This window comes from Oncorhynchus masou, chromosome 18 (genome assembly GCF_036934945.1).
Source record: "Oncorhynchus masou masou isolate Uvic2021 chromosome 18, UVic_Omas_1.1, whole genome shotgun sequence".
Taxonomy (NCBI): domain Eukaryota; kingdom Metazoa; phylum Chordata; class Actinopteri; order Salmoniformes; family Salmonidae; genus Oncorhynchus; species Oncorhynchus masou.
Window position 1 is genome coordinate 67,292,497 of NC_088229.1, and position 18,860 is coordinate 67,311,356.

Sequence of the window (18,860 nt, forward strand, 5' to 3'; positions counted from 1 at the left end):
GTCGCCAGGTGCACGGTGTTTCCTCCGACACATTGGTGCGGCTGGCTTCCGGGTTGGATGCGCTCTGTGTTAAGAAGCAGTGCTGCTTGGTTGGGTTGCGTTTCGGAGGACGCATGGCTTTCGACCTTCGTCTCCCCCGAGCCCGTACGGGAGTTGTAGCGATGAGACAAGATAGTAGCTACTAACAATTGGAACCATAAAATTGGGGAGAATAAGGGGTTAAAAAAATATATATAATAAAAAAAATAAGGCTTTATGAAATATATATTGTGTTGTGTTAAATTATAAGACCTACAAAATAACATATTCGCTCAGGATCTCACTTGGTGTTAATTAATGCAACACTGATGTCTCTGTCACTAACAAATATTGTCCTGGGTGGTGACTCTACAATTAGCTCGAAAAGGCATTCTGGGAAATAACGTTTTACACAAAGTAGTGTGTTCATTTAATGCTTTCCAGTGTCTAAACAAGTCCACACTTTCAGTGTTCATTTAATGCTTTCCAGTGTCTATACAGGTCCACACTTTCAGTGTTCATCTAACAATCTCAGTTTTGATTTAACACTTGAGAATTTGCTGTGTACAAATCAGCAGAGCTATGACTGGGGGATGGATTGGGGAGCTCCAGGGACAGGATGCTGGGTGACGAATGGAGCCCCAATAGGGTTAAGCGAGGGCGGGTTCTTAACGGGGGATCATTGTGTCCTCTGGAGCTCGGCTCTGGGTCACAATCCTGGAACAGTCTGTCTCAGATCTACAGCACTGAGTTTAATCCACTTTCATCTACTCTTGCTCCTACTCTTTCTGTCCCTCTCTCTTCCTACTCCCCCCCTCTATCTCTCCAACTCTGCCATCTCTCTCTCTCTCTCTCTCTCTCTCTCTCTCTCTCTCTCTCTCTCTCTCTCTCTCTCTCAACCTCTACCTCAACATCTACCTCAACCTCTCTATCATCCTCGACCTCTCAAACTCTCAACCTCTCCCTCTCTCTCTCGCTACCCCCACTCCCCCCAGGTGGGGACATTAGAGCGGGGTATCCTCCAGGTGCGTTATCCGGTGTGGCCTCGATATGGTAGTTTCCTCGAGCCGGTATCAGATGATCGCCACCTTACGGTAGCCACTCTGGAGGAGAGGCCCTTCGTCATCGTAGAGAACGTGGACCCCGACACGGGAACCTGTGTACGCAACACCGTGCCCTGCCGACGCCAGTCCAACCGCACCGAGAGGTATGCATGCACTCACTCACACACAAAACAACATGCAAATTGCAGATTTATGCTCACACAGCAGCCTGCACATATCTGGTAAGCACATACTGGATGGTACATTTTGAGACCAGGATGTTTATATATATTGCTTTGTGTGTGTGTGTATATATATATATATATACACACACACACACACACACACACACACACACACACACACACACACACACACACACACACACACACACACACACACACACACACACACACACACACACACACACACACACACACACACACACACACACACACACACACACACACTACAAGACAACCACAGTACAACCACAGTACAACCACAGTACAACCACAAGACACACATCAATGATGGATCCACTGTGTTTGTGTTTGTGTGTGCAAGACTTGAATCCCTTCACAACACAACACCGCTGGCATATTAATGGAAGTGTGTTTGTGTGCGTGCGTGTGCATGTGTTTGTGTGTCAGTGTGGCATATTAATGGTGGAAAGATGTGTGGGGAGAGTGGTTGAGTGCGATGGCACATTGATTGGCCGTAAAGAAGATTTATCTGCCAACGCTGGCACATCTATCATGGTAGGATAGAAACAACACAACCCTCTCTCTCTCTCTTTCCCTCCTCTCTCTCTCTCTCTCTCTCTCCCTTCCTCTCTCTCTCTCTCTTTCCTTCTCTCTCTGTCTTCCTCTCATCCGTCCTCTCTCTGTCTCTCTCTCTTTCCCTCCTCTCTCTGTCTCTCTCTTTTTCCCTCCTCTCTCTGCCTCTCTCTCTTTCCCTCATCCTCTTCTCCTCTCTTCTCCTCTGTCTCCCTCTTTTTCCCTCCTCTCTCTGTTTCTCTCTCTCTCTTTCCCTCCTCTCTCTGTCTCTCTCTCTCTTTCCCTCCTCTCTCTGTCTCTCTCTCTCTCCCTCCTCTCTCTCTCTCTCTCTCTCTCTCCCTCCTCTCTCTGTCTCTCTCTCTCTCTTTCCCTCCTCTCTCTCTCTCTCTCTCCCTCTCTGTCTCTCTCTCCCTCCCCACCCTGCTTGGGTTGCAATCAACACTCCCGGGCTACTAGGGAAAAACAGAGAGAGAGAGCGTGAGCGAGAGAGAGAAAGAGAGAGAGAGAGAAAGAGAGCGTGAGCAAGATAAGGAGAAAGGAGAGTTAATGAATGCAAAGTAGAGGAGGTTAACCAGTTAATCATACTGTATGCTGGTGACACAGCTATTCTCCGTAGCAGATGTTTGGTGTAATTGAAAGGTTTTTTAAACATTAAAACTCCTCTTTTTTTTTGGACAGTGGCTGGTCTCATTGGCAAGATAACTGAAGTCCATTAAGTGAGGGTAGGATAAGGCACAGTTATAAGGCACTACCAGTACTGACTATGGGTTAGCAGTTAGAGTGCTGCTGTGTGATTCTACATGCTGTTTGATGCTTTGTATGGGTGGAATATCTTACTGTAATGTAGTGGCTACCTGGATGCACAGAGTTCATGAGAGTTGTATTGTATTGGAAGTAAGTTCAAGTGCAGCACTGCAGGCGTAGTTAGGGCCAGTATAGGCATTAGCGGATACACCACTGACAAACTCCTCACTGAAACATTCATTCTCAAGATTCCTTCCCCATTATTTTATCTTCCTCCCTCGCAGCTCTAGATTTCTCTCTTCCTTCCTCTGGGCACATCGTTTTATACTCCTGTTGTTTCAGGGAAGAATGGATACATCGCTAACCGTCGGGGTATGTGTGTGCGCGTAGATCTGGGGGAGATAGAGAAAGCGGTTTAATCATTGTGTGTCTCACACGCACACACACACACACAACACACACACACACACACACCCAGAGTCTTGTGCAGCTAACCTAGTGGGGACATTCAGTTCCATTCAAAATCCTAATTTCCTTAACCTAACCCGAACCCTAAAACTAACTCTAGCTCCTAAACCCCTAACCCTAAACTTAACCCTAACCCCAATCTTAACCCAAAAACCCAACCTTGATCCTAACCCTAAACCTAACCCTAGCTTCTAACCCTAGCTCCTAACCCTAACCCTAAAACTAACCCTAACCCTAAAACTAACCCTAAACCTAATTCTAACATTAACACTAATTCTAACCTTAACCCTAAATGACTACAAATAGCATTTTGACCTTGTGTTCAAAGTTGGTCAAATATATTTTTTTTTGCCATTTCGAAGTCCCCACAAGTATAGTAAAACACGTCCACACACACACACACACACACACACACACACACACACACACACACACACACACACACACACACACACACACACACACACACACACACACACACACACACACACACACACACACACACACACACACACCCTGACTCATTGCTCTTAACCTACAGCGTTTAGCCAAGGCAGCTAGTGAGACGAAGGTGAGACGAAGGAGACAAGGACAGAACTATTTACTCTAGGTTTAACAACAACCATCCTTCTCTCTATTCATCCCTCTCTCTCTCTGTCCTCCCCCTCTACCTACACATCATTAGACAGTGGGGTCGAGGGGAGGCTGGAGGTGACAGATCATCACTACTCTGTGTGTGTGTGTCAGTGTTTCACCAAACACCATAATTCCCTGTGTTTAGAGTCTGTCTCAGGCACTCAGACTGCACTAAGTGTGTGTGTGTGTGTGTGTGTGTGTGTGTGTGTGTGTGTGTGTGTGTGTGTGTGTGTGTGTGTGTGTGTGTGTGTGTGTGCGTGCGCACGTGTGAGTGAGTGAGTGAGTGTCTCAGGGAAACCGATTTCCTGTTGTCTTTCCTGTCTGCAGACCAGGTCCTTGATTCCCAGTCGTTAGTACAGACCACACTCCCTCCTCTGCTCTGCTCTGATGCTGTTTAGCTTATTGATCTCATAGGTCTCACAGAGCTACTGCTGTTTAACAGGTCAATTAGAGGACCTATCAGGTCAATTAGAGGACCTATCAGGTCAATTAGAAAACCTATCAGGTCAATTAGAGGACCTATCAGGTCAATTAGAGGACCTATCAGATCAATTAGAAAACCTATCAGGTCAATTAGAGGACCTATCAGGTCAATTAGAGGACCTATCAGGTCAATTAGAAAACCTATCAGGTCAATTAGAGGACCTATCAGGTCAATTAGAGGACCTATCAGGTCAATTAGAGGACCTATCAGGTCAATTAGGAGTTGCTCTTCTTTCTCCTAAAACTTACTGTTCGTCACATACGTACTGTTCAGTGTGTGTGTGTGTGTGTGTGTGTGTGTGTGTGTGTGTGTGTGTGTGTGTGTGTTCCTCCTCTCCCTACAGTCTTGTGGGCCACTCGGAGCCCTACACCAAGCTGTGCTGTAAGGGGTTCTGTATCGACATTCTGAAGAAGCTGTCTCGCACCATCAAGTTCTCCTACGACCTCTACCTGGTCACTAACGGGAAACATGGAAAGATGATCAGTGGCATCTGGAACGGCATGATTGGAGAGGTGAGAGGAACTCCAGCACCAAACTCTCCCAGTAATGTAGGACGTTACAAGACAGAGGCGGTGGCTAGAGGCTGGAGAGGCGGACCAGTAGCTGGAAGGTTGCTGGTTGAAATCGCAGGCAGGAAGATAACAATTGGAAGATAAATGAACTTCCCCTGTGAACAGCTCCAGAGCTTCTACTCCTAAATCTGTGCTGTGTGTTTGTTGGGACCAGGAGAGAGTCAGTGGTCAGAGGTAGACTGGGTAGGTGTACAGCATCTCTTTGATGGTTGATTGTATCTGGGTTAATGGTGTGTGAAAACATGCATGTTCATATGGTGCTGAAGACACATCAAACACAGTCACATAAAGGCTGAACAGGTGCTCCTCATGACCTCATGACCCCTGCCTGCATCCCCATGGCCAGAGGCTCAATGCCGTTTCATACATTTACATTTCATTTTACATTTAAGTCATTTAGCTGACGCTCTTATCCAGAGCGACTTACAAATTGGTGAATTCACCTTCTGACATCCAGTGGAACAGCCATGTTGAGGTAATGCGAGAGAGAGAGAGAAAAAAAATGCTATAATGTTCAATTCTTACATTGACAGAGGGATGAAGCACAGTAGATCATGTTTTAAGTTGTATGATGTAAAGATGTATCACCCTTCCACCCTGTCTGATTCCTCCCCCTCTCCTCCCTCTCTCCCAGGTGTTCTACAGGAAAGCAGACATGGCCATAGGTTCTCTCACCATAAATGAGGAGCGTTCTGAGATCATCGACTTCTCCGTGCCATTCGTCGAGACCGGCATCAGCGTCATGGTTGCCCGTAGCAATGGGACTGTCTCCCCCTCCGCCTTCCTCGGTGAGATATTTGGATTGATTCATTGATTGTCTTTATATAATGTAAATATCATTTGATATGAGGTAAGTTTAGTGTTTGTACTCCAATAGTTAACATTATAATATTGGGAGTATAGTCTGATCTTAGATCTGTGTCAAACAGTGATTTACCTGGATTGCCGGCCATGATGCCTCTCCTCACGGAATCAGCATGACAGCTAGCTCCCATGGCAACGCTCAGTGCATGTGTGTGTGTGTTTGTGTGTGTGTTTGTGTTTGGCCTACTTTACTGGGTTCTGTCTCAGTGGTCTGTTTCCGTTTTAGGTAACTTTCGATTTATCCTGCAGATACAACTACATCATACATAAACCCTGAAACAACCAAATCAAAATGAAAACAAGTTGGCGTTCCCATGTTAAAATGAGTCATTTTTATCTCTGCCTTTTCCCTCCCCGAGCTGCTCAGTATGTATAATTGCTTTGTTTGAGCCTGGCAGTAGACAAGCTTATATGACAACCAAAGCAATGGATGAACAATCCTATGACCGTCTTTAAGTTTTCTGTAGATACTATACCTGGTGACATTATTAGCCATCATTGGCCAGTCCAAATGACATAAAAAGAAAGATCCCTCCCTCCCGCTCTCTCTCTCCCTCCTCCTTGTCTCTCCTCCTCTCTCCCAGAGCCCTATAGCCCAGCGGTGTGGGTGATGATGTTTGTAATGTGCCTGACCGTGGTAGCTGTGACCGTATTCGTGTTCGAGTACTTCAGTCCTGTCGGCTACAACCGCAGCTTGGTCAGCGCTAAAGGTGAGTTGTGGCACAGCTGCTGCTACTCTGGCTTTAGCGCCGAGGGCTCACACAGGAGACTTGGGTTGAAACTCAGCTGGTCATTAACCCTGCTTATTCACCCAAACACAGGGAAGTGTATGAGAGGGGTGGTAGGGTTAGGTGAAAATAAGAAAATAAAATATATTTTAAAAGTACATTTTATATAATATTTACACAAAATATATATGGGGGATTGGAAATGATGCAGACAATTACATTGATGGAAGCTACAATCTATCTGCGATAATAAAGCTGATCTACCCCCTAAAATAATAAATAATTGTAATAATAAAATAAAACACTGCTTATTCACACAAACACAGGGAAGTGAGAGTTGTTTATCGGCTACATTAGTATGGGAAACGGCTGTGTCCTACATACTAGAAACAGAAGCTAGGTGCCAAGAGTTTTAAAGTGGTTTTAGGCAGGTATTGACACAGAATGCCAGACCCCGAGAGTCCCTGGGAGAGTGGGGTATAGCACTGCACTCAACAAAGACGGCTAATCAATCCCAGCATGCCGAGCTGCCAGAGCCCGCTCTCGTCTCGCGGTCTGAAAGGTCACTTCCTGGTTTAATTAGTGTTTGTCGCTAGGCTAATCTGATGGAGATGGATTTGGCTTCTCCAAGCTGGCAAAGATGAATGGGCTGAGTCTGTGTTCCCCAATACGACAGACAGATAGAGGCAGGCTAGCAGCTAACACTGTGTTACACAACACAACTAGAGGCAGGCTAGTGGCTAACACTGTGTTACACAACACAACTAGAGGCAGGCTAGTGGCTAACACTGTGTTACACTACACGACACACAACTAGAGGCAGGCTAGTGGCTAACACTGTGTTACACAACACGACACACAACTAGAGGCAGACTAGCAGTTAACACTGTGTTACCCAACACAACACAACTAGAGGCAGGCTAGTGGCTAACACCGTGTTACACAACACACAACAAGAGGCAGACTAGCAGTTAACACTGTGTTACCAAACACAACACAACTAGAGGCAGGCTAGTGGCTAACACTGTGTTACCCAACACGACACACAGCTAGAGGCAAGCTAACGGCAAACCCTTCAGTGACTAGTCTAATGCTGAGAGGATTGCTAATGATGCTGTGTTCAGTGCTGCTGCTGGGTTGAATGATGGGATAGGGAACAACCTATGAATGGAAACGTGATAGAGAGATGAAAAGGTCAAAATTATTAGGTCTAGTAAGGGGCTGTACAAACAAGCTAATTGGAAATGCATGATACAGCCATCAACAGTATAGGAAAATGGACGTATGTTTCATTACACATCATTACACACATCAATAACATGGACGTGTGTTTCATTACACACATCAATAACATGGACGTATGTTTCATTACACACATCAATAACATGGACGTATGTTTCATTACACACATCAATAACATGGACGTATGTTTCATTACACACATCAATAACATGGACGTATGTTTCATTACACACATCAATAACATGGACGTATGTTTCATTACACATCATTACACACATCAATAACATGGACGTGTGTTTCATTACACACATCAATAACATGGACGTATGTTTCATTACACACATCAATAACATGGACGTGTGTTTCATTACACACATCAATAACATGGACGTATGTTTCATTACACACATCAATAACATGGACGTATGTTTCATTACACACATCAATAACATGGACGTATATTGTACATCTGCTAATGATACTGTTATGATACAATGAGTATATTAACCAAACACCTCCCCCCTCTCCTCCTTTCTCTCCTCCTGCCTCCACCCCCCCAGCGGCAGGAGGTCCTACCTTCACCATAGGGAAGTCAGTGTGGTTGCTTTGGGGCATCGTGTTCAATAACTCAGTCCCCATCGAGAACCCTAAAGGAACCACCAGTAAGATCATGGTGCTGGTGTGGGCCTTCTTCGCGGTCATCTTCCTGGCCTCCTACACCGCCAACCTGGCTGCCTTCATGATCCAGGAGCAGTACATAGACACTGTGTCTGGACTGTCTGATAAGAAGGTAGGACAGTTAATCAATCCCCGAGTCGTCCACCAATCCATCTATCCTGATAACTGTTCTCTTGTAGCTCATCTTGTCAAAGATTATCCCTGTCATTCAATAGCTTACATATGTGAACACAAAGACACACGTACACACACACCACACTCATCGCATACACCACTGTAACGCTCGTCGTTGTAAGGTAGAGTGGGCCAAAGCCAAGCGTGGAAAGTGTTCATGTTCTTTATTGTCAAGAATCACTCAAACAAATATAACGAATACAAAAACGAAAGCGAACAGTTCCGTGAGGCACAGATACTAAACGGAAAACACCCCACAAAACCCAAACGGAAAATGACAATCAGAGGCAACGATAGACAGCCGCCTCTGATTGGGAACCACACTCGGCAAAAACAACAAAGAAATAGAAAACAGATTCTCCCACCCGAGTCACACCCTGACCTAACCAAACAGAGAATAAATAAGGATCTCTAAGGTCAGGGCGTGACAACCACACACATTCTTCTTCATTCAGCTCGCTATTCTTAAGCATAATCACAGAAGACGAAAATGACAAGCGACACATTTTGTTTCAGAGATGCAGAGAGAGAGAAACAGAGAGAAATACAGGAACAGATCAACTGTAACGATGTGCGCTGAGAGTCGGGAAGCAAGTTCAGAAAGCGAGTGATTTCGTCTTTAAACAAAACATAATACAAAACAAGAAACACAACCAAAGCACAACCCAGGAAACTGAAACAATTATGCCTGAATATGGCTGCCTAAATATGGTTCCCAATCAGAGACAACGATAAACACCTGCCTCAGATTGAGAACCACTCTAGGCAACCATAGACTTACCTAGAATACTTCACTGAACAAAACCCCATCAATCTACAAAAGCAAATAATGCATGCAGAGCAGAATTAGGCCGATACCCACTAATGATCAAAATCCAGAAAAGAGCCGTTAAATTCTATAACCACCTAAAAGGAAGCGATTCCCAAACCTTCCATAACAAAGCCATCACCTACAGAGAGATGAACCTGGAAAAGAGTCCCCTAAGCAAGCTGGTCCTGGGGCTCTGTTCACAAACACTTAGACCCAACCAAATCATGAGAAAACAAAAAGATAATTACTTGACACATTGGAAAGAATTAACAAAAAAACAGAGCAAACTAGAATGCTATTTGGCCCTAAACAGAGAGTACACAGCGGCAGAATACCTGACCACTGTGACTGACACAAAATTAAGGAAAGCTTTGACTATGTACAGACTCAGTGAGCATAACCTTGCTATTGAGAAAGGCCGCCGTAGGCAAACATGGCTCTCAAGAGAAGACAGGCTATGTGCTCACTGCCCACAAAATGAGGTGGAAACTGAGCTGCACTTCCTAACCTCCTGCCCAATGTATGACCATATTAGAGAGACATATTTCCCTCAGATTACACAGATCCACAAAGAATTAGAAAACAAATCCAATTTTGAAAAACTCCCATATCTACTGGGTGAAATTCCACAGTGTGCCATCACAGCAGCAAGATGTGTGACCTGTTGCCGCGAGAAAAGGGCAACCAGTGAAGAACAAACACCATTGTAAATACAACCCATATTTATGCTTATTTATTTTATCTTGTGTCCTTTAACCATTTGTACATTGTTAAAACACTGTATATATATAATATGACATTTGAATTGTCTTTATTGTTTTGAAACTTCTGTATGTGTAATGTTTACTGTTAATTTTTATTGTTTATTTCACTTTACATATTCACTTTATATATTATCTACCTCACTTGCTTTGGCAATGTTAACACGTCTCCCATGCCAAACAGAGAGATACAGAGAGAGAAACCAATAAACAGAGAGAGATACAGAGAGATAAACCATTTAACAGAGAGATACAGAGAGAGAAACCAATAAACAGATAGATACAGAGAGAGAACCAGTAAACAGACAAAGATACAGAGAGATAAACCATTAAACAGAGAGATACAGAGAGAGATAAACCAATAAACAGAGAGATATAGAGAGAGAAACCAATAAACAGGGAGAGATACAGAGAGAAACCAATAAACAGAGAGATATACAGAGAGATAAACCAATAAACAGAGATATACAGAGAGATTAACCATTATACAGAGAGATAAACCATTAAACAGAGAGTGAGAGAGAGAGAGAGAGAGAGAGAGAGAGAGAGAGAAACAGTTATACAGAGAGAGAAACAGATAAACAGGGAGAGAGAGAGAGAGAGGCTGAGAATAAGCAGCGTGGCCCTCAGTGATGCTGGCTGTATTAATTAACCACTGGTTATACTTATGCAGATAGTCCTGTCTGTACCACTGTTTATAGTGCTGATGGATCAACATGACCACTAACAATATATTCATAAACTCCTTCCTATACACACTCAAGTTCATGCGCACACACACACACACACAAACACACACACACACACACACACACACACACACACACACACACACACACACACACACACACACACACACACACACACACACACACACACACACACACACACACACACACACACACACACACACACACACACACACACACACACACACACACACACACACACACACACACACACCATCCATCTACATAGGGCTCTGAAGGTCAATACTAAAAGAGAATAATAGAGCAGTTTTTATTTACATTTTAATAGAGTTTTATGAGCGTCTAAATTCTGTGTGGTTCTTTCAAAGGTTTCATCCACCCTGCACTCTGAATCATTTCAACTTTGAACCGACTCCAAATGGCCCTGAGTTCATCTACTAGACTGAACTATATCTATGGCTACTGTCGGGGTAGTTACTCGGGCCTTGAATGATATCACATTTAATCAAATTGAACAGGGTAGAATGGCGTTCATTCCAATGAAAGTGAATTGATAGGAAGAGATTTTAACTGAATCAGTTTCAAATGAATAGAACTGCTCTGAATTAGATCTCACTGAACTGAATCTCCTCTCCTCTCCTCTCCTCTCCTCTCCTCTCCTCTCCTCTCCTCTCCTCTCCTCTCCTCTCCTCTCCTCTCCTCTCCTCTCCTCTCCTCTCCTCAGTTCCAGAAGCCTCAGGAACACTACCCTCCATTCCGGTTTGGGACGGTCCCTAACGGCAGCACAGAGAGGAACATCAGGAGTAACTACCCCGACATGCACGCACACATGGTCAAATACAACCAGAAAGGAGTGGAGGATGCCCTCAACAGCCTTAAAACAGCGTAAGAACACACTTCCTTTAATCCTTACCTCTCCTCCAGCTCTCACCCCTAACCCCTAACCCCAACCCCCAGTCCAACGCTCTCAGAATACAATACTGTCTATGATCCCCATAGTTTGATCCGCCTATTTACTGGGAGGAGTTCCATTTGGTTTATTAAAACTGCAACACATTCTGATTCTTCTCTGTCTCATCCAGGAAGCTGGATGCTTTTATCTATGATGCTGCGGTGTTGAACTACATGGCAGGGAAGGACGAGGGCTGTAAGCTTGTGACTATTGGCTCTGGGAAGGTGTTTGCTACAACGGGCTATGGTATTGCCCTGCAGAAAGACTCTCGATGGAAACGACCAATTGACCTGGCCTTATTGCAGTTCCTGGGAGATGGTGGGTCATGCATATGCGCACGCACGCATGCACACACACACACACACACACACACACACACACACACACACACACACACACACACACACACACACACACACACACACACACACACACACACACACACACACACACACACACACACACACACACACACACACACACTGGTAACCCCAATTTGTAAGTCATAAATCACATATTCCCCAGGAGCCTAATTTGAAAGAAACCCCATGCACCTGAATCTGACTGTGGTAATTCACTGGTGAGTCACTCCTCAAGGTGATTCTGACTGCGTGCCTCTCCTCTCCCAGGTGACACCCAGCGCTTGGAGACGGTCTGGCTGTCAGGCATCTGTCAGAATGAGAAGAACGAGGTGATGAGCAGTAAGCTGGACATAGACAACATGGCCGGGGTCTTCTACATGCTGCTGGTGGCCATGGGGCTCAGTCTGCTGGTGTTCTCCTGGGAACATCTACTCTACTGGAAACTTCACAAGGAACTAGACAAATCTCCCAGGATGGACTTCCTGCTCGCCATCAGCAGGGTGAGACAGAAAGACAGAGAGAGAGAAAGAAAGAGATACAGAGAGAGAGAGATACAGAGCGAGAAATAGAGAGATACAGAGAGAGAGAGAGGTACAGAGAGATAAAGAGAGAGATACAGAGGAAGAAAGAGAGAGATACAGAGAGAGAGAGATACAGAGAAGAGAGAGAGAGAGAGAGAGAAAGAGAGCGATACAGAGAGAGAAAGAGAGAGAAAGAGAGAGACAGAGATAGATACAGAGAGAGAAAGAGAGAAACAGAGAGAGAAAGAGAGAAAAAAGAGAAATACAGAGAGAGAAAGAGAGAGACACAGAGAGAGACAGAGATAGACACAGAGAGAGAAAGAGAGAAACAGAGAAAGAGAGAGAAAAGAGAGAGATACAGAGAGAGAAAGAGAGTGATACAGAGAGAGAGAGAAACAGAGAGAGAAAGAGAGAGTAAGTGAGTGATACAGAGAGAGATACAGAGAGAGAAAGAGAGAGATACAGAGAAAGAGAGAGAGAGAGAAAGAGATACAGAGAGAGAAAGAGAGATACAGAGAGAGATACAGAGAGAGAGATACAGAGAGAGAGAGAGAGAGAGAGAAAGAGAGAGATACAGAGAGAGATACAGAGAGAGAAAGAGAGAGGTACAGAGAGAGAAAGAGAGAGAGAAAGAGAGATACAGAGAGAGAAAGAGAGATATACAGAGACAGAGAGAGAAAGAGAGAGAAAGAGAGAGATACAGAGAGAGAAAGAGAAAGGTACAGAGAGAGAAAGAGAGAGAGAAAGAGAGAGATAAGGAGAGAGAAAGAGTGATATACAGAGACAGAGAGAGAGAGAGGTACAGAGAGAGAAAGAGCGAGTTACACAGAGAGAGAAAGAGAGAGATACAGAGAAAGAAAGAGAGAGATACAGAGAGAAAGAGAGATATACAGAGAGAAAGAGATACAGAGAGAAAGAGAGAGATAAAGAGAGAGAGAGAGAGAGGTACAGATAGACAGACAGAGAAAGAGACAGATACAGAGAGACAGAGAGAGAAAGAGAGAGATACAGAGAGAGAAAGAGAGATATACAGAGACAGAGAGAGAGGTACAGAGAGAGAAAGAGAGAAATACAGAGAGAGAAAGAGAAAGGTACAGAGAGAGAAAGAGAGAGAGAAAGAGAGAGATACGGAGAGAGAAAGAGCGATATACAGAGACAGAGAGAGAGAGAGAGGTACAGAGAGAGAAAGAGAGAGATACAGAGAGAGAAAGAGAGATATACAGAGACAGAGAGAGAGAGAGAGGTACAGAGAGAGAAAGAGAGAGTTACACAGAGAGCGAAAGAGAGAGATACAGAGAAAGAAAGAGAGAGATACAGAGAGAAAGAGAGATACAGAGAGAAAGAGAGATACAGAGAGAAAGAGAGAGATAGAGAGAGAGAGGTACAGAGAGACAGAGAGAGAAAGAGAGAGATACAGAGAGAGAAAGAGAGATATACAGAGACAGAGAGAGAGAGAGGTACAGAGAGAGAAAGAGAGAGAAAGAGAGGGGTACAGAGAGATACAGAGAGAGATACAGAGAGAGAAAGAGAGAGGTACAGAGAGAGAAAGTGAGAGATACAGAGAGAGAAAGGGAGAGATACAGAGAGAGAAAGAGAGAGATACAGAGAAAGAAAGAGAGAGAGAGGTACAGAGAGAAAGAGAGAGAGAGGTACAGAGAGAAAGAGAGAGATACAGAGAGATAGAGAAAGAAAGAGAGAGAGATACAGAGAAAGAAAGAGAGAGAGAGGTACAGAGAGAAAGAGAGAGATACAGAGAAAGAAAGAAAGAGAGAGAGAGAGATACAGAGAAAGAAAGAGAGAGAGGGAGAGAGAACACAACTCGTATAAGAGTTAATGATGTGTGGCGAATGAATAACGCCTGATATGAGCTCTTATTGCTGTTTACCCCACATATAATTCCTATGACTACATTATCATCTGCAGAACAATAGTTTTAATGAGCACAAACCACGGTTTTAATTCCAGCTCAACATTAGTGTTAATCAACAACCAATCTATGTAATAAGTGCGTGTTTGTAGGAGAGGCAGAAGGAGGGAACGAACGTGAAAAACATTCCCAGCCTAAAGTCTATGGACTCAACTCAATTCATGAAATCAGATTTTATGTTTCATATGCGCCTAGCACAATCGGTGTAAACTTTTACCATTAAATAAATGAGCAAATAAAAATATGAAATAGTAACACAATAAATAACAACATCGAGGCCAAATACAAGGAGTACCGGTAGCAAGTCAATGTGCAGGATTACAAGGTAGTTGAGGTAATATGTACATGTAGGTAGGGGTAAAAGTGACTAGGCAATCTCATGTGTGTGTGTGTGTGCACGCTCTGCTAACAGTGTGTAATTGCAGCGTTGTACCTGTATCATGGTTTATCAGATTAGCAGCTAAATTACTATCTGATAGTTAATCCCTACGGGGGCCCCTGAGGGCCAAATTAAATTAGGCTTTGTCAGTTTTTCAGTCGACTGTGAACGGTGCAGTCAGGGGACTCAGCTCTCTGTTTGCAGTTTGATACTATTTGCTCAGCAAGTCTGTGTGTGTTCAGCGTGTGTCCAAACTGGCAAAATCTGTTGAATCGAATGACTTTCTTTGTGAGGTTTAACTTTTGAGTTAGATCTCTCTACAGGGCTTCTACAGAATTTTACATGTAGTAGATCATGTATTCTCTCTCTCTCTCTCTCTCTCTCTCTCTCTCTCTCTCTCTCTCTCTCTCTCTCTCTCTCTCTCATCTCTCCCATCCTCTACTTTCCCTCTCCCCTCCCTCCCTCTCTTCCGTCTCCCAGGGTATCTACAGTTGCTTCAACGGGGTGGAGGAACCAGACCTCCCTAACCTGGCCAACCCAGACCTGACAGCTAACTATGCCCAGGCTAACATGCTCAAGATGCTACGCACTGCTAAGGACCTGGTTAATTCCGCCCAAGTCGAGACCTCACTGGACCACGCCTCCAAGACCATAGAACACTGGGGACGCCATGGCGGCAGCCTGCCAGTCCACATTCCGCAGCATGGCACCACGGAAACAGTCCCGGGAGGGTTCGCTTATGTCACAGAGAATACACACCTGCCCCCCGAGCGCCCCCTCAGCCCACAATACTGCACGCTGGGTTCAGGGACATCTGTGAACCAGCAGAGGGGGCTGGCGAGACCCACACCGCTACGATACACGCTCCCGGCTCGTACTTCCTCTCTCTACGACAGACCACTTCCTGTTTCTAGTCTCATTTGCCCTCACCTTGACCTGGCTGGGGGGGATCGCCTCTCTTCTTATCCTCACCCCTCCACAGGTAGGCTCTATGTGGACCCCCAACACCTTTCCCACCCCCGCTCTCCCTTCATCCCCTATAGTGAGCTCCAGCTCCCAGACATCTACCTCTCCTCTCACCCACCCTCTGCTGTCTCCCACCCCCCCCACACAGAGCCCTCCAAGAGGAAGAGGAGGAACAAGAGTCTCCTCTCAGGGGAGACAGGAAGAGGAGGAGGACAGAGGAGGCGGCGCAGGGAGGAGAAGACGGTGTGCCTGGCTGAACTCCGGGCCAACCACCTCCAGGAAAACCACGTCTCGCCCCACATGCCTGACTCCCTGTACCCAGGAGCGGTGCTCTGTCCTGGGGAAGAGGGATGCGGTGGCTCCTGGCCTCTTCCTCTGGAGGAGCTCGTCCTAGCAGGCAGACGGCGGCGCCACCGACGGCCATCTTTCCTTCGAGCCACCTGGGGCAGCGAGCAGATTCGCCAGCCGGACGATTCTCCGCCTACATCCCTCGATAGCCAATCACATTCTGCTTTACCAGACTTATTTCCCCGCATCATGGTCGACCAAGAAACTCCCACCAAACTCTACAACCCCACCCCATTCCGGAACAACCTATGCTATCCTGCCGCCTCACCCCGCCAACATGCCTATCTTCATATAAGGCAGGACCAGAGGAAAGGAAACTCGCGTAAGAAGCTGCGGCACTCACACTCCACACACCTGCCCACCTACAGGGAGGCCGTCCTGGGGGGCCAGGGAGGGGGAGGTGGGGTAGGCCTGGGGGTGGTCCGGAGAACCACCAGCCTGCTCAGCAGACAGTACAACGACTATCTAACCTCCTACCCTGGGCTGCCTCTATACCACAGCCCCCTCAACCTCCAGACCCATTCCCCGGCATCCAGCAACCACCCCAGCCCCGGTACCTACCGTATTCCCAGCCCTGTATGCCAGCTCCTGGCCTGTGGAGGTGGCTGTCGAAGTCAGAGGGGGTTGTTGTACCAGGACAGTTTGTATGGAGCCTATGGAGCCTATGGAGGGGCCCAGGATCCGGACATAGAGCCCCAGAGAGGAGAGGGCTTGGTAGGGTTGAGGTCTGAGGACAGACCCTGCGTGACTCGGCCCTGGGGAAAAGTCTCTAGTCTGGAGTCAGAGGTCTGAGAGAGACAGACAAACACTACATACTTTATAGACTGGAATGTATACTGCAGAATATACGGTTGGAATTCCACATTGAAGATTTGTGATCCACAGGGACCATTTCAGAGGGGGGTGGGATACTTCTCATACACAGAATCAGGTACGAGAAGGATATGTGCAGTAAAGGAGGGAAGCTGAGGGTTAGGATTAATTTGATAGGTTGGACAGTTGAACTTCCTTCTTTCTTATTGAAGAGATAAAGTAGAGTGTTTGACTGAATGTTAAGTGGCCATTTTGGAATAAGCATGAAACTGAAAGGATGTGTAGTGGAATACACCGTTCTGCAGCTAGCTCAGCCTAGCATGGTGATGTCCCCTTTCACAGAGCAGTTAGCATGCTGCGTACAGAGTTCCTAATGCAAACAAATAGAGAACATAGGAAGGTGGTAAAATGGAGGCATTTTGGAGAGTGTGTTGGAGAGGATGGAAAGATAATTTTACTCGCTGCTTTGAAACATTATATTCCTGTGTTTTGTGCATTATATTATGATATACTATATATAATATTTATATATAAATATATATTATTCATATATAATACCACGATGTACAGAGTCAATAGTGTTGCTGTCTGGGACAAATGCGTCCCAGAGAGCTGTGTGTGTGTGTGTTGTCAGTCCTTGCCCGGGTTGTTTCCGAGCCACTGAGCCGAACAAGAGAGGAACAAGTCTTCAGTTCTCCATCTAAGCAAAAAATATATAATCTCACAACCATATACACTTAGAAATAACAAATATTCCAGACAGCTGAAACTGTTGACTGCCGTGTACAAGGCCATGGCAACCAAGCTAATGCATGTCTATAAGTAAGAGTACAATTAATGTATCTGGAGAAGAATTGCAATAAAGATGTTGTAGAAGCATAAGGGAGGATCAGTCCATATGAACGCACTCTGTATGTTTATAAGGAATACAGACAGCTGGCCAACCGAGTGACGCAGCAGTCTAAGGCACTGCATCACAGTGTTGCAGCGTCACTACTGCCTGGGGTTCGATTCCAGGCTGTGTCTCAACCGGCCGTGACCGGGTGTCCCATAGGGTGGCGCACAATTGCCCCAGCATCGTCCAGGTTAGGGGAGGGTTTGGCTGGGGGGCTTTCTCATCGTGCTCTAGCGACTCCTTGGGGCAGGCCGGGCTCCTCCAGGCTGACTTTAGTCATCAGTTGAACGGTGTTTCCTCCAACACATTGGTGCGGCTGACTTCCGGGTTAAGCTGGCAGGGTGTTAAGAAGCGAGGTTTGGCGGGTAATGTTTCAGAGGATGCATGATTCAACCTTCGACTCTCCCCTGAGCCCGTTGGGGAGTTGGAATGATGAGACAAGATTGTAATATCACAAAATTGGGGAGAAAAGGGGGGTAAAATAAAGAATAAATATGGACAGTTAAGTGTCTGTCTGCAGTGTAATACAAAGATTTCAGCTGTAGAAGTGATCCTTGTGCAGATGCTGATCTACGGTCAGTTTTGTGTTCCTCCCTTATGGTTAAGGCTAGTTTTCTGGGATGGTAGGCTGATGCTAGATCTGCACCTACTCACATCGGATGAATGATTAATTTACATAAACACATTCTAATAGGGCTCTCAACAGATTTCTATTCTATATTCTTAATATGGATCATACATAGATAATGTATAGATAATATAAAGGTAATATACAGATAATGTATAGATAATATTCATATAATATACAGATAATATATAGCTAATATGCAGATAATATATAGATAATATATAGACAATATATAGATAATTTACAGATAATATATAGATAATATACAGATAAAGATAGATAATATACAGGTAATACATGCAATATACAGATAATATATAGGAAATATACAGATAATATACAGAACATATATAGGTA

General features: G+C 45.1%; 1 protein-coding gene across 1 annotated transcript in view; it reads left to right on the top strand.

Moving 5' to 3' along the window:
• Window positions 1-18,248, top strand: part of LOC135503769 (glutamate receptor ionotropic, NMDA 2C-like) — a 115,771-nt gene extending 97,523 nt beyond the window's left edge. Inside the window, exons 10-18 of the mRNA XM_064921912.1 lie at window positions 1,014-1,225; window positions 4,516-4,684; window positions 5,379-5,532; window positions 6,193-6,318; window positions 8,139-8,368; window positions 11,437-11,597; window positions 11,795-11,982; window positions 12,294-12,526; window positions 15,334-18,248. Coding sequence (XP_064777984.1) covers window positions 1,014-1,225; window positions 4,516-4,684; window positions 5,379-5,532; window positions 6,193-6,318; window positions 8,139-8,368; window positions 11,437-11,597; window positions 11,795-11,982; window positions 12,294-12,526; window positions 15,334-16,959 — 3,099 coding nt within the window. The 3' untranslated portion in view covers window positions 16,960-18,248. The remainder of the gene's footprint in view (window positions 1-1,013; window positions 1,226-4,515; window positions 4,685-5,378; window positions 5,533-6,192; window positions 6,319-8,138; window positions 8,369-11,436; window positions 11,598-11,794; window positions 11,983-12,293; window positions 12,527-15,333) is intronic.
• The last annotated feature ends 612 nt before the right edge of the window (window positions 18,249-18,860 follow it).